This window comes from Planococcus citri, chromosome 1, assembly GCF_950023065.1.
Source record: "Planococcus citri chromosome 1, ihPlaCitr1.1, whole genome shotgun sequence".
Taxonomy (NCBI): domain Eukaryota; kingdom Metazoa; phylum Arthropoda; class Insecta; order Hemiptera; family Pseudococcidae; genus Planococcus; species Planococcus citri.
Genome location: NC_088677.1, coordinates 48,720,235 through 48,735,884, shown reverse-complemented (window position 1 = coordinate 48,735,884; position 15,650 = coordinate 48,720,235). Strand labels below are relative to the sequence as shown.

Here is a 15,650-nt window from a genome sequence, read left to right as displayed (position 1 = left end):
CGGATTGTATTCATTTTTAGAAAAACAAAAAAGTTTAAAATCGTGCATTCGTAAGATTAAGTACCGGGTGTGCAAGAATAAGGGATTTTGATGTTATCAAAAAGGAGAGAAAATTCTCTGCTTGAAAATGAGAAAATTAAATAATCAATCATGAAAAAAATGGACATTTGAGTGATTGTTTCAATGAAACACGAAAGAATCTTTCATTTTGCATCGAAACAATAATTCAAAAGCACATTTTCTCGATTGTTCACTTGGGGAAATTCTTTTTCCGTTTTGGCTTATCAGAACATATCAAAACCCCTTATTTTTGGACACCCGGTACATATTATACTTACTTACCTAGATAACGAGAACTGTTTAAACAGACAAACGCGTATTATCCTCAAATTCAACAATAGTCCTCTGGCTTTGTTGGTAGGTCTATTAATCCAGCTTTGACGACAGCTTCGATCTTGGCGAATTTTTGAATGTATAATGAACTCCTCTAAGCATTTTATCGATATTCTTTATTCTCAGGTGTAGTTACTAGTTAGAGGTAACTATGTAAGAGATTCCAGTATATTTTTAGACCATCTTCAATATTCGTTGATTTCTGTTCTACAAGTAGTATGAACCCCCGTTTTTACCTTTATAAAATATGGTCTATGCAATACACGATCATGTTCGATTAAACTAACCAAATACACCCATATCACCTTTTTTTTTAAATTTAGGTAATTTTTTCCATCACCTTATATTATCTGCAGTGCACGTACCGAATTAGGTACCGTAAAATCGAGCAACTTGGGACAGGGTGCAACTTGGGACAGTTTTTACCTATATAGTTTGAGTGGAGGTGGGACTGGTAAAATGTTAGCTAGCGCTGTGGAAAAAATTTGAACGTGTTGTGCATGGTTAAATGCCCAGGTTCTTAATGAAATCCAGGTGCCCTGATGCTACATGAGTTGATAAAAAAATATTATTCATCAGACTCGGATTTCTACAAAAAAAAATTAGGAAATAACTTTCTGTCGTCCTCAAATGTGAAACTGTCAAGTTAATTATTCACTTTACTTTCTATTAGATAATTTCTCAAGCTTCAATTTGAGACATCGCGCAATTTTCTAGGGTAATTTGTTCATGAAATTTTTAATGTTAAAGGGAGTGCTGTCTGAAAAAAAAAAAAAAATTTTTGTCCCAAGTTTTTACAATAAAAAATTGACCAGTATTTTCGACCTTTTTTTTTTTAGAATTTTTTTGCTGTCTCAGCTCACTTGCTCACTCGCAAAAAAAGGTTTCTACCACATACCGTACCTGGAAAAAGTTTGAAGCTGCTGTTGACCCCCTCCCCCCTCAATCCGATTAAGATGTCAATCAACCTGAATTATCCGAAACTTCTAAAAACCTCGCTCAATCAAAAATTCGTACAGATTTTAAAACTTTAAGTTTCCTTTATAGTGGTCATAGAAAAGTTCCACAGAAAATTTAAATTGAATGCATGAATTCAAATGGTGATATTTATACTTTCCATGGAATTTTTCTAAATAAAAGTTAAAGTATTTTGACTTTTAATTGGAAAACTGAACAAAATATAAAGTTAAGAACTTTTTATCAAAGTGAATTAATCATCGGAATGTATAAGAAAAATGTTATTACATATTTTAAAAGTCTAAGTCCAAAAGTCTATACAATTTTCTGTAGAAATTGTCTATTGCCAGCTTATTTCCACTATAAAGGAAGCTTTACTTTCTCTACTTTACTTGTTAATCCAGGCCCCAGCAATGGTTTTTTTTTCAAATGAAAATACAAATAAAATTGAAGTCAAGGAAGGCAACTTTTTATTTGCTTCGTTGATCTATAATTTTGAAACTAAAACAGAAACGACTAAAAATTTCATTAGTCAGATATTGGAAAAAAATATTGGATGCCAAAGAAATCAAATCAAGGAAATCAAATCAAGGTCGACATGCTGTGGAAAGGTCCAAAAATCGAAGATGACTAATCATCAGTTTCAAACGACATGGTGCATCAGTAATGACCAAGTCATCAAAAAACTAGTTCTTGTGAAGGAAAAGAGGAAGGTGTATTATTTCTGTGGTGATGAGGTAATTCAGAAAATTATTTTTTTTGTTAAATTTTTACCTATTGTGAGTTTTATTTATTCCTCTTAATGCAATAATGCATCAAGGAGTGTATTGCCAAAAATTCATTTTTTTGTTCAATTTTTACATATTTGTAAAATTTATTTGTTCCTTTTGATGCGTGGAGGAGTAAATTGCCAAAAATTCATTTTTTGTTCAATTTTTATCTAGGTATTTGTAAGTTTTGTGAGTTTAATTTGTTATTTTTTTGATAAATTTTTCCAAAAAAGACCAATTTTAGGCCATCAATTTTTTAAAAGGAATTTGGTCACTTTTCAGCGTGTGTTTTGATATGGGGAGGGGAGGGGATTGGTTTGTGATCGATTTTTTCTTCATTTAAGGTGTCCCTTGATGTTTCTTAGAGCATACAACTTGATATTCAACGTCATTTTTTTGCTTGTCCCAAGTTACAATCACTATGGGTACAACTTGGGACAACACATTTTCAAAAAAAAATATATTAAGGGGAGGGGGTAGAATTTTTTCTAAATTTGATATTTGAAGTACAGACCGCCTTCTAACTTTTGACACTTGAATGAATAATTTCGGTCCATTATATCGAAATCTATAAGATTTCAAAGTGAAAACTGTCCCAAGTTGCTCGATTTTACGGTACGTTCCTAAATGTGAATTGTGATACCTGCCTTTTATTCTTCATTGGTTATTGGTACTTGGCTAAATGTTTGTAGAATTTATGCGAGAAAAACATCTAAGGTATACCTACCCATGTGAAAACAAGTTTTTTCAAAATGTTGAGATTTTTAGTATTTAATTATTAGTGCATTGAAATTTTATTGAAGAATGAAGTGGAAGCCTGAATAATAGTAATTGAAGCTGGATCGCTTTTATGGATGATAAGTTGAATAACAACATTACAAATTGCTTACATAGATACTAAGGTACCTATAGCTGATAATTTCATTTGTAAAAACTATCTTATAGGTAAATAAGGTCAAGTTCAAAATTAAAAAAAAAAAAGTATAAAACCTCTGGAATTTTTTCTCACATTTGCACATAATAGGTACGTGTTAATCCATCAAAGTTTATTATGATCTTGTTTGATCATGTCAGCTGTTTTTTCAGCAATCATGATGATGGCTGGATTTGTATTAACTGATACAACATGCGGCATTACGCTTCCATCGCAAACACGCAAGTTTTGTATATTTTTTACCTTCAGTCGAGGATCTAATACAGTTGTAGAATCACATTTTGCGCCCATTTTAACACTGCCAACCGGATGGTAGAATCCTGTCACTATATGATAGAAAGCACATTTCCAATAATCGTCGCTATCCAGTGGATGTTGTTGGCAAGCTGGATAATTTATTAATTGCAATTCTATACCAGCGTCGACGACGGGTTTAGTTTTGAATACTTTCTGCATGTATCGTACCCCTCGAAGTAATTTATTCACGTCTTCTTCGTTTTCCAAAATATTCGGGATGATTTTCGGGGGATCTTCCGGTTTGATCGATTTTAATTGAACACTACCTCTGGAATGCCCTTTACTGACGATCAACATAGGAAACAAGGTATCAGCTTTGTCGTTCCATTCAGTGAATAAATTGGAAGTTTCATCAGAGTAGCCGAAACAATTGTATAATGCGTGACGTCCATTGTAAGTGTTCGTAAATGATTTATAAGGAAGTCGCATCCAAATAATTTGAAGGTCGTGATTGGGATCTCCGTCGTTTCTAGTATTGATGAAAGCCATCAGATTAGTTATTCCTAAAGTTGGAACATTCTGATCAACCATTTTTAGCATATCCTGGTTTATTTGGTCGGACGTTTTTTTAATTTCCTCGGGCGAACGATGTAAATTATCAGTAGCGATGAGACCCATGAAACCGCAATGATCGTGGTAATTCAGACCTACTGGTAAATCAGCTATTACTGGAATTTTCATCGATTCTAAATGATTTTTCGGACCTATTCCAGACAACATTAATATCTGAGGCGAAACGATTGTGCCTAATGAAAGTATTACTTCGTGTTGGGCTTTAATCACACAAGTTTTTCCATCTGCTAAGGAGACCTCAACACCTATGGCCGTTTTGGTTTGCTCATCGATTACTACTTTGCGTACAAGCACGTTTCTAGCAAAAAAGAAATTTTTTTTAGAAGTTGTCGGAGATATGTAGGCTTTAAAGGTGCTGCAACGTCGACCATCTCTTGTAGTACTGTCGGAAAAACCATAGCCAACAGTGAGTTCTGCATTTAAATCTGGTATCAAGCTTAGATTTGTCTCAACGAATGCTTTTTCAAACACCGATACTGCCGGATCAGCGGATTCCAACCTAGAGCATGTCATAGGACCTCCTTTGTTATGATAGATGGGATTGAAATTTTTACTGTGATAATCTTCCATTTTTAAAAAATATGGTTTCACTGATTCGTAATCCCAGCCTTCACAACCTGCGTCTTTCCATTCGTCAAAATCTTTACGAGTACCTCTTAGAAATATTTGAGCGTTTATGGTTGAACTTCCTCCGCTTGCTTTGCCTCTTGGTATTGAGCTAATTTTACCATTCAAACCTTTGTAAAGTTTTTCATCTGGTTCAGCCAAATAATTGTAGTCTAATTCAGTTTTCAAATTTGTGTGCCAAAGGTAAGGTATTTCGGTTTTATTTTCAACGTGATCAGATCCTCGTTCCAGCAGCAGTATGTTCCAAGATGGTACCTCACTCAATCTCGCAGCTAATGTTGCTCCAGCGCTACCTGCGCCTGCGATAATAAAATGAAAAGGAGTATCATTGTTTCCACATAAATGGCACGAATAATCCGCAGGGTATTCGTAGGTTTGTGAATTAGCGTTGCACGTGTGTATAATACAAAAGTACCACAACAGTGAGTGCAAAAGCTGGAAAAATACGTAACTCTTGTTAGATTGCGAATTATTTTTAATTTAAATTTAATTGATTAATTGATTTTTGAATACGTATTGTACTACTTACCAAATAATTGCTTTTAGCTGATCTCATCTCAATCTCGTATAGGAAACCGAGTCACGAATTCATTTCCATTCTTAATGCGATGTTAAATAAACCAAACGACCCGGCATACTGACAGACAAATTTTACAATACCTAGTCTACGTAAAACGTCCTACTGAAATCACATGACATTACCGTTAAACAGTAATAAATAACATTAATTGTACTAATCATTCGCTAGAAATTGAGGTAGATTCGGCGTATTTGCATAAGACCATGCCATTGATTATTGTTCAATGCCAAATGCCAACAATTGTATCCACACTGGTTGAACTGCCGTACACTACGTAATCTACGTTGGTAGGTATTGGTAAAACCATTCGCTCGATATTTCCTTTTTTGATTTGTATTTACACAATGCGAGGGATTTTTAAATTTAGAAATAACTAAATAAACACTAATGTAGGTTGTAATGTGGTTTCTACTCCGTATCTACGTCGATTCAATGATTTTGATTAATTAATCGCAAATGAGGTGACATTGCACTTGACTACATGCACTGTACTTTTTGTGCCAAGTTATTATACACACAGATTAAACACTTGTTTTCAAACTTTTGTATGACTGCAAAGCGTGAAATTTGATTTTCGTCAGTTTATTGTTCATCTGTTCAAATGGGTTCTCAGTTGACTAGGGTAAAATACCACAGTTGTGGATAGTTCTATGTTTTTTAAAGGAGTTTTGTGTGATTCAATCTCTTCTGTGCTCAAATTATCGATTAATGTTCCTGCTTGGAACTTGTTCCATCAGTTTTCCTTATCCAACATTTGGCATAATTCTATGTCGAAAGGAAAGAGATGTTCAAAAAAACGCCCGAGTACTTAAATTTCTGATAGTAGAGTCTGTTGTAGACGGTATCAATTTTACACAAAAAAAACTCCCTCCCCTCCCGATAATTGTACTTCGAATTGTTAATTTTGTCAGTCTTACAGTTTACCTATTCAAATAAAGAAAATCTTCGCTTAAATGACCTGACAACTGCCCTCCCTTGTCTCATTGCTATTGGATTCTCACATCCTTATTTTTTCAAAAATCCCTGTGCCTATAAAGGATTAACTTTTTGATCTCAAATTCGTAATAATGGAATTTAAAAATCAAACCCCCATCATCATTTTTTATTTTCACTGATCAAACATTTTTCAATTAGATTCTATTTATCTGCAGTCAACCAGTACAGATAATTTTTTTTGAAAATAAATAAAATAATCGAAATGATTGTAACATAAGCAGTGTGTTTTTACCTGTTATTACCATTTTTGGAAAATATGTTTCTTCCCCCTCTCCTCCCTGCGTCAATTACGGCTGTGTAGATTAAATTTTACATTTTAAAATTATATTCGGTAAATGAAAACATTTTTTTTTTTTAATTTGTTTTTTGAAATTCCGAGTTTCTGTCGTGTTGTCGAATATTGACTCGCAAGGTTAAGCTAATAAATTTAAAATTTCTACCATAATCAAGGCACATTTTGCTTCCAAATGTGAACTACCTCTAATTTTACAAGAGACGTAATGAATAATAATTTAAAAAAAAATTGATATCGCTCTAGATATCAAATAATACTCTTTAGTTTGTTCGTTGTATTATTTTATTTCTCTTGCAGTTCGTCAATTGAATGAATATGCGGACATGAACGCAGAAAAAGTTGTCTATCACCGTAGTTGAAGGCGGCTACGTCATACCCTTTAATGAGATGATGGACAATGTTCCAAAGACTTCGGAAAATGGACAGTTTTCGGGTCAACTTAAATTAGGAATGGTGACAAATAATTAGTATTTCAAAACATTTTCTTTAATTTCTTTAATGAAAGAATCATTTTCTCTGCATGACAAAGCTGGAAAATTGATATTTTTTAAAGATAAGTAGCCTCCTACTTTGTAGAAATTTGTTTTTTTTCAATGTTGACGAATAACGTTCTTGTAGCAATATCATATCATTAGAGTATGAAACACGCAAAACAAACATAGTATATTTTCTTTTTCATAATAAAGTATTTAATGATAATAACGAATGTAATCAAAACATTATTAAAGCTTACATAATTCGTAATACATATGATTGTTGTATAACTTCATATATACACGAGTGTTGGTGTACAAACATGTATAAGGGGAGTACAACCGACAGTATTTTCTAAAATTCTTTAATACAATTTTTTTCCTCAATATATCTCCGTAAGGATTTTAATTTTAAAAGTAACATAATATTTGATATCCATCCTATATTTATTCGGTTAAAATATAGTAACAGATCAATAACAATTAGTAGTAACTAAATACGTTAAAATTTATAATGGGAAATAAACTAAGGTAACAGTGCAGCGTAATTACTACGTTCACTAACGTGTCGAAACGTGAAAATTTTTCAAAGGGTAGATTCTCGAGGGGTTTTTGAGCGGGTCACATAAATTACGCCAGTTATATCCAAGCTAAAGATACGATCGAGATTCGTATTTTTAATGGCTTATTATGCCGTGATAGTTGAAATTAGAGTATTTAATACGATTTTTTTTTCAATTTATCACAAATGTTTTTAATGTAACGTTATACCACGTTGGTAATTGAAAAATCTTAATACGTTGGTATAATTTCTTTGTGAAATCACAGCACTATATTCCACGTTGAAATGGGAAATTATATGTATATTTCATACTGTTTTGAGTGTTCCCATTGAAACTCAGTTTGGATATTTTTTTGTCAAGTACTGTACTTTATTTTTTTTAATGGTAGCATTTTATTTATCACTTGCTTAATTTATTTATGTACAATCGATTAAAATCTTTCAACGAGATTCGAATTATGACTCAATTTATTTTGTGAATTTTTATAAAAATTTCATTTCGATTTTCAAATAAATAGGTTCTATTTTGCAAACGATTGAGTCGTAATTCGATAAAATCTTTTGCTGGTTACTTGTACCTACATTAACACAAACATTTAGCGAAGACATGTAAGGTTATTAAAAACATTAAAGCCGTTTAGGCTATTTTTTTAACAATTTATTTACCACACGCAAGTTTAACTCAAATTTAATTTGTAAGCTCAAAAAAAAAAAAAAAAAAGAAAGATGAAACACGTTTGTTCGTAGTTGTTGTAACGGGAAAGCAAACACGACCTAAAAATAAACAAAAAGAAGGTACATAATATAATACATTTTACGGTTTTGTACAATATCCGATATACAGAGAAAAATATTTGCGATTATTTAGGTACAACGGTAACCCATCCTTATTGAAATGCTTTTCTACATAATAATTTTACAATCGCAGATCGTTATCGCAGTGTTTTTTTTAAATATGTTGATGTCGAATGTGCAAAATACAAACGAAAAAAACAAAAAAACGTAGGTACTAGAAATAATCTACAAGTAAAAAGCGTTATTTTTTTCAGTTTTTTTTTTTCAATTAATAAAAAAAATGACAAAAATATAAACCGAACTACAACGATTAAGTTGAGCAACGCAGAAAACACTTATAGTAGTAAAGTGATACAAGTAATCAATTTTATAAAACTTTTCGCGTTTTATATTCATCTCGATCGGTGATATGCTGATACAATTAAATAAAATTTCGATTCATGAACTAAATTCCGTTATCGCATATCACTCGCTTAAGATAATGAGAAGTTTTTCTATTTTTTATAATTTTTCTTTCTTCGAATTCGGTTTCCTGACCAGTGTTCGACTTTCCACCGATGTGCTGGGTGTTTTGTTTTTTCTTGGCAGGGTTAAACTTTCACCCATGTCACGAGGTTTCCAAACTGGTGACCCTGAAGAAGAAAATTATTCGGATTAAGATGTGTGTAAAGTTGACTTTAATCAAGAGAGGAATGAAATGTGTACCTAAATCTTTCACAATTGGAGGCTGGTAGTTTTCTGGGTGCTGAGAAGACTGAATCAGACGAGCTTGGCTACCTGTACTACCGGTTGATAAAGTTGACGCTGTGCTCAATGTGAGATGATTCGGTGTTTTGCCTAATGTTTTACTTTTTTCTCGAATTGTCGAACATTGACTGTCTTCTTCTCCTTCGGATTTAGTTCCTGGATCGTAATCTGGTTTTGATTTGGTTGATTCTGCGAATTTAAGCATCAAGAGTGTTAAGGTATGAAGATGTTGAAGAGCAATAAAAATACTTTTATTTTCTGCATTGTTCATTGCCTATCATTTCATATGTAATATAGGTGGCTTAAAAACGAAGACCACGGTAATTTCATCTGGCCCCAAAATCATCCAATTTTAGCTTGGAAAATTCAATCCGATTTGGATAAAATTCAACTGGTTTTTTTTTCTCAAAAATCATATTTTTTCTGCATAGTTGGTTTATTTTTGCTATGTAAGTAAATAATATATTCCCATAGTATTTACGAGGGCTTGATATTCGAAAATAAAGAATACATTGACCCCTTCTGGATACATTTCAGTCAAACAGAAGGAGACAATGCGATTCATTTAGACTGTTTTTTTCTTAAAGTTTTGTTAGGTATGTATTATTATACCTACTCGTATGTATAATAAAATTATCAAATCATAAATGAAATTCTCTGTGATTATTATGACTTTTGAGGAGATGGTAGTTGGTAAAATTATTTCGAGCTACTTTCAGTCAACAAGCTCATGTTGGAAATAATTTTTCAACGTCATTAGCAATTCATAGGTACTATTGATTTTTTATAATTTCTCTGAGGTTCATACTTTCAACGTTGCTTTCATTATGTTCAGTAGTTACAGTAGATGAACGCCTCTGAGGAGGTTTCGGTGGTATCTTTTTAAGCTTAGCAGGTGGATTTTGAACCGTGTGAGTAGCGCTATCGGTCATTTTTGTTGGAGGATTTTCAGAAGGTAGCATTTTCTCGACAGATTTTTCCACTATGAGTAAAAAAAAAACAATTATAAAATAGTTGAAAATCTCTATTACATAGTTAATGGTGCAAATATTGGCGTAATTCTTTACCAGGAGGTGCTGACATCGGTGTTCGAGGAGTCATAACATTTATTGGAATTTTTGGTAGCTGTGGTGCTTTATTAGCCGGAATATTCATGTTACGCACACTTTCTCTTATTGTTTGCCGGATGGTTTTGATGAATGCATTTCGAAAATCATTAGTGCTGAAAGATAATGTCAATTTAAAATCAGTATAGTTTTTGTTTTTGTTTTTTTCTTTTGAAATTATGCATTTTGCGTATACTCATTACGTAGGCAGGTATAAAAATTCTAATTACCTATTTGATAGCAAATATACACGTTCTGAACGTCTTTGTGGATGACATCTCATATGAACTAATTCCCACAAGAAATGATCTTCTCCTTCTTTAGCCATGGTTCTAACTTGCACATCAGTCACTGGTATAAGAACTTGATATCGGATGATTTCCACATCCCCTCCTTTGTTCGTCGATACGCTCTGTGATTTAAAAAAAATCATTATTTAGCACGTTCAATTTGTATGCGTTTTGTGATTTATGTAGGTTGTGGTACATTACCATTAATTTTTTCTTTTGCCTAATACGTTCTTTGCACAGGAACACAACAGCTGATTTGAATACGAAACACATTGCATGTAATTCCAAGCCTTTTTTGATTTTTCCAATGAAATCGGAAATATTAATCCATTCTACACCACCGTAATATAATAAATCGCCTGGGCTGAGATCAATAGGCTGAAAAAAAAAGTATGATATAGAACTGGCTTCCTTGTCGCATTGGTTAAATTTATTTTGATAAATATTTAATGTACTTTTTGGTGTTGTCTGAACAAGTGATCGAATATTGCTCCGTATTCTTCGTGTATCCTTTGCATTTCGTTTATGTGTTCGGCTACTTTTTCCATACCCTTAAGAGCCTCTGTACAAAAATATTTTCTCGATTGAATTTCTATTACATATTTACTACTAAGTTGATTGACGAAGAAAGATAATTGAACTCTTTAAACTAACCAACTAAATGTAAATGTTCGTCAGTATTTGGATCAGTCAGATTTCTCAATTGCTGTAAGAGCAATGGGTACTTCAATATCCTTTGAATTGGCTTAATTAGATATGATTCTAAAGTAGAAGAATGTTGCTGGCGTGGATTGCGAGCAGCAAGGAACTCTTGTAAAGCGTAATTACCCTCGTCTGTAATTTTTTTTTAAAAAATGGGTGAGATTTTTCATTTAAAAATAAATAAATAAATAAATTCGTTGAAAAACTAAAATACTTACTGGGATTTAAAATTTTTTGAGCCTTGGAATGACTAGCACAGAATGAACTATATAATTTAAAATGATCTACATAATATAAAAATGCGCTTCCAATTGAGAACAAAATATTCTGTAGGGACACAAACCATAAATAAAAATGATTAGAATTTCGCCATATAGACGAGTAGAATGTTGAATAATATCATGGACCAATTCATCACCTTGAATTGACTAGGATGATCGAATTCGTGGAAATGTACTTCGGCAGCCAAAGCTTCATTAAGATTTTCCAAGAATTGATGTTGGAAGTTGATAATTTCTAAAATATTACCAAATAAAACGCTGATTTCGGCGGTTGTCAGGAATGTCTCTTTTTTCAATGGTTCCAAGTAGTTTTCTAACAAGTTATTCAGATGCTAGAATCAAATAAAAATTGTTATTACAGTTTGAGCGATGAAGATTTTGAAAAATGAATACTTAAATTGATTTTTTTTCAAATGTACCTTAACGTATGTTCTTTCGGTTTCTATTAACTCTAAGATGACTTTTCTCAGTTTCTCTGCATCGGTCAATACTTTATTAGGAGTGGTAGCTGTGTGGAGTTGAGACTGGCTACTGAGCACACTACCAGTAGGACTGGACCGTTCAGTTTCTACAGGTGATCTACAGAATCCTGTCACTTCTCCGGCGCTCTAAATACGATGTATCAAGAATCAGTATAAAATAGGGACCTTCTGATTTTTATCAGCAAGTTGTATAGGTACAACTTTTTTTTTCGTTCATCTACAATAGATAGGTAGTACATAAAATAGGTAATATAGGTATACCTTGACTAAATTTTCAATTTCTAATGAACTAGCTCGTGACGGTTGTTTTCCACTCTCTGTATGCGTGTGAGTAATTGTACTCGTTTGAGATGAAGCTGTATTTGCGCTTTCGCGTGGTATTGGTAACTTCTTAGAATGTCTAGGATGAGGCTCTACCATTTCAGTCTGCTGGTCTTTAGCTGTAAAAATTTATTGTTTTTGTTATGATTTGGTGCTGAAATTAATACCCTGCCTACTTAGTGGAAATTTACGTACTGTAACAAGGGGCTGGTACTATCAAACCGGAAATCATTTCTTCGGATATCACAGGCGGATCAGTTGGAGGAGGTGGGCAAACTAAAGATTCTATGTCGTCAGTATTGCGTAATATACTTGCAGTTGTTGCTACACTAGGAGGCTCTATACGCGATGATCTCATCATCATACATAAGCAAAGTTCTTCTTGCAGCACTGATTCTATGTACATCATATCTAAATCACTCACGATAGAGCTATTGATCACCATTATTTCGTCTCCTTTGATAATACCTGTAAGACAAAATTGATATTGAAATTGATTCGAATATTGCAACCTTTTTTTTTAGTAGCTGGAAAAGACTTGAGGAATTATGCATAATATGTGCAACGTGCAAGGTGCCCGAGGAGTAAAATAACAAAATGGAAATTTGCATGTAACCGAGTGTAAATCGCCAGAAAAAAAACTTCAGACTATAAGTTTGCTTATCTTGAAAATAGAAGGGGTTGGCACAGGTTAATGAAAAACAACTTGGAATAAATTTTTGTCCATAAGGTGGGCAGTACATAACTATTTTTCTTCTGATCTGTGATTTGAATGCTGGCGAAAACTTGTACCTAGCTAATATATTTTTGGATGTTAGTACCAGACAACTTGCTTCCAGAAATCAATATATTACTTTATTTTTTTTCTTCCTAAAATTGAGGGTCTTGGTGGAATAAGGGCGTTAGACAAAAATGACGATGTGAGAAAATCGCTTTTTTGAAAGGGTTAACGTAACCGAGTGCCAAAGTTGAGTAACGGAAATGAAAGGTAACACTTCAAGCTTTAAAAAAAACGTAACCGCGAAGCTCTAAGTGAAGTATTGCCTAAGTCACATAGGTTTAAATCTTCAATCGATTTTTGTCTAACGCCCTTATTCCACCAAGACCTTCAATTGCTTGTATGTTGTATTTTAATATGCAACCCCATAGATCTATAAAACATCAATTCCACAAAAACATTAAAAAATATCTGAAATCATGGCTGGAGGCAAAGGCTTTCTACACACAGTGCAGAAATTTCTTGAACTTTGTTAACACTGTGATTATAAGTTTAAGATGCATATGTACCTACCCACATTAACTTGTACAAAGCCGAAAATGCAAACGTAAGGAATAAATAATTAAATTGAATTTCGTTTAATTAATGTAAAATAAAATTCGTAAAATGAACAGGTTTTTTACTGCTAAAATTTAAAGTTTCATAACTAAGTAATTTTTACATACGAGTAGAAATAATTATTTCATTTTGTTTTGGAATTCAATCTATACTTGACCTACAGAAAAATAATTTTTGTTGAAGTATAAAAACTTCACCTTGCTGAGCGAGTCACCTGACACTCAACAACTGTAATTCTGATCTTTTAATGTTCATATTTTCTGAAATATTTGGTAAGCGTTTGTGCATGAATTTGACGTGTACATTTTTCACTATGGGTTTGCTTGCTTTTGGAATTTCTATAACATTTATTGTGCTGTTATAAGTTGGTTTCAAGCTTTTGATCACATTCTCGATATTTTTGCGCTTACGTTAGTTGTAAAAAACCGCAGAATTCGAGTCAAAGTGGACCGATATCACAGGAAATTCTCGGCAAATTTCTCATCTCATCAAAGTAATTTTTTTGGGTAAAATTTCTTTCATACTTAGATTGGTACGTATTTTATAATGTGCCGATGCTAAAATATTAAACGTGATTTTCCATCGAAGATATGGTATGTCGAAAAAGATGTCAAGAAAATATTATAAAGAGGTTCCTATACGACATGCGGGCAATAAGTAGGTACCTAATAGATTTTTCACTATTTTTCTTGAAATATCGCGCTGAAAACGATTCGAGTATCGTCGTTTTTTCCCCTTAGCATGATATAGTAAAAGCCATTTGTCATTTCTTACGTTGAATTTTCCATTTCATTAACACGGTGGAAGGTATATTTTCACGCAGTAGTAAAAGCAATAAGATTGTATGTATTATAAAGGATGCTTATTGCACCAATGTACGAAATGAGAAAACATTGTCTGTAATTCGACAATATGAAGGAAATTTAGCGACAGAATTATATTTTGAAGAAAAGAAGAAGAAATGGGAATTTGAGTGAGAAAAGTGCGCATTGTATAACGTATTTATAATTTCGCTAGGCTATCAAATGGAAACAAAAAAAAAAAAAAAGAAAAATAGTTTCAGTACACATTTGTGCAGCGTATTTAAACGATGAAAATGGCCAGTTTTTCAAAACGGTTTTACTAACACCGAACCCGGACCTGTAAATTTAACGAATGTTATTTCGTAAACGCTTACCATTAAGCACAGCTGTTCCCTTGTCTTCTACTCTGCTAACCCAAACGCACAATTCATCTTGCCTGTCAGTGTTTTCAATCAGTTCTGCTTCCACGGAAAAGCCCCACATGTGATCCACGCTAGTACGTACCAGTTCCACTTGATATAGTACTTTCACGCATATTTCCACTATTTCGTGTGTGTTTAACTGAAAGATAGATATTTTTATTTTGTTAGATTTATTGTACGTGTTGTACCGAGGATCGGTGTATGAATTTTAGCACGCGAGGCTATCGTTTCATTGAGGATAGGTACTTAGCTACTTACATATGTTTCTATCAAATCTGATCTATGAGGTACGAAATAATTATGATCTTCCATGTCTTTTCGTTTCTTCACACGTACAAAATGTTGCATTGGATTTAGATTCTTACGTAAGCAAGCGCTAGCTATGTATTCTTCTACAGTCATCGCGTCTTTCAAGTATATTTGCGTTGTCTGAAAATTTGGTTTAAAATTTAAATGTAGAATTACATTATTGGTTTGTACTCATTTGTTGCCAATGCGTATGATTCGATTCCGAGTATCTATGAATCTACCTACCCAGATCACCTTTTGTTTTAAAATGTCGAAATTCAGTTTTGAATTATCTTATCATTCAGAAACTTTTGGTTCATTAGCCTAATTCGAAATTTTACAAGTCAGAAGCTTTCTAGCTTCTAACCAAATGGAACCCATTGCACTGTATGGATAGAATAGCAATACTCTTTCACTTGCTCATCATGGGGAGCAAGATCTAATCTTTGCCTCAAAATTGTAAAATTTGCAACAGTCATGGATGACATAAAAAGGTTCTGCTTTTTACTACAAAAATTACCAAAGTTCAACAAATGTTCTGCTATTCGCTTTAAGCCTTGAATAAGTCCTACAAAAGTCATAATTTTTGTTTTTGGAATTCATATGTTTTGCTGTGTAAA

The 15,650-nt window shown here is 32.9% G+C and overlaps 2 protein-coding genes and 1 long non-coding RNA gene across 5 annotated transcripts in view; 1 reads left to right on the top strand and 2 right to left on the bottom strand.

The window, feature by feature from the left end:
• LOC135832459 (uncharacterized) overlaps positions 1 to 15,650 on the top strand; it is a 224,574-nt gene that overhangs the window by 1,034 nt on the left and 207,890 nt on the right. The window lies entirely within an intron of this gene.
• On the bottom strand, positions 2,946 to 5,398 carry LOC135832457 (glucose dehydrogenase [FAD, quinone]-like). Its single transcript, XM_065345715.1, has 2 exons — positions 5,081 to 5,398; positions 2,946 to 4,986 (listed from the first exon to the last, which is right to left on the bottom strand). Exons 1-2 carry the CDS (start codon positions 5,105 to 5,107, stop codon positions 3,160 to 3,162), a joined length of 1,854 nt encoding a protein of 617 aa, XP_065201787.1. The 5' UTR covers positions 5,108 to 5,398; the 3' UTR covers positions 2,946 to 3,159.
• sif (still life) overlaps positions 7,064 to 15,650 on the bottom strand; it is a 283,631-nt gene continuing 275,044 nt past the window's right edge. For all 3 annotated transcript variants that reach the window (XM_065345710.1, XM_065345709.1, XM_065345711.1), the window contains exons 20-34: positions 15,001 to 15,171; positions 14,695 to 14,881; positions 12,377 to 12,649; positions 12,122 to 12,300; positions 11,798 to 11,986; positions 11,516 to 11,710; positions 11,316 to 11,424; positions 11,050 to 11,229; positions 10,851 to 10,957; positions 10,597 to 10,773; positions 10,336 to 10,517; positions 10,067 to 10,221; positions 9,808 to 9,981; positions 8,958 to 9,188; positions 7,064 to 8,884 (exon numbers count right to left, since the gene is read on the bottom strand). In XM_065345710.1, coding sequence (XP_065201782.1) covers positions 8,754 to 8,884; positions 8,958 to 9,188; positions 9,808 to 9,981; positions 10,067 to 10,221; positions 10,336 to 10,517; positions 10,597 to 10,773; positions 10,851 to 10,957; positions 11,050 to 11,229; positions 11,316 to 11,424; positions 11,516 to 11,710; positions 11,798 to 11,986; positions 12,122 to 12,300; positions 12,377 to 12,649; positions 14,695 to 14,881; positions 15,001 to 15,171 — 2,640 coding nt within the window. In that variant the 3' untranslated portion in view covers positions 7,064 to 8,753. The remainder of the gene's footprint in view (positions 8,885 to 8,957; positions 9,189 to 9,807; positions 9,982 to 10,066; positions 10,222 to 10,335; positions 10,518 to 10,596; positions 10,774 to 10,850; positions 10,958 to 11,049; positions 11,230 to 11,315; positions 11,425 to 11,515; positions 11,711 to 11,797; positions 11,987 to 12,121; positions 12,301 to 12,376; positions 12,650 to 14,694; positions 14,882 to 15,000; positions 15,172 to 15,650) is intronic.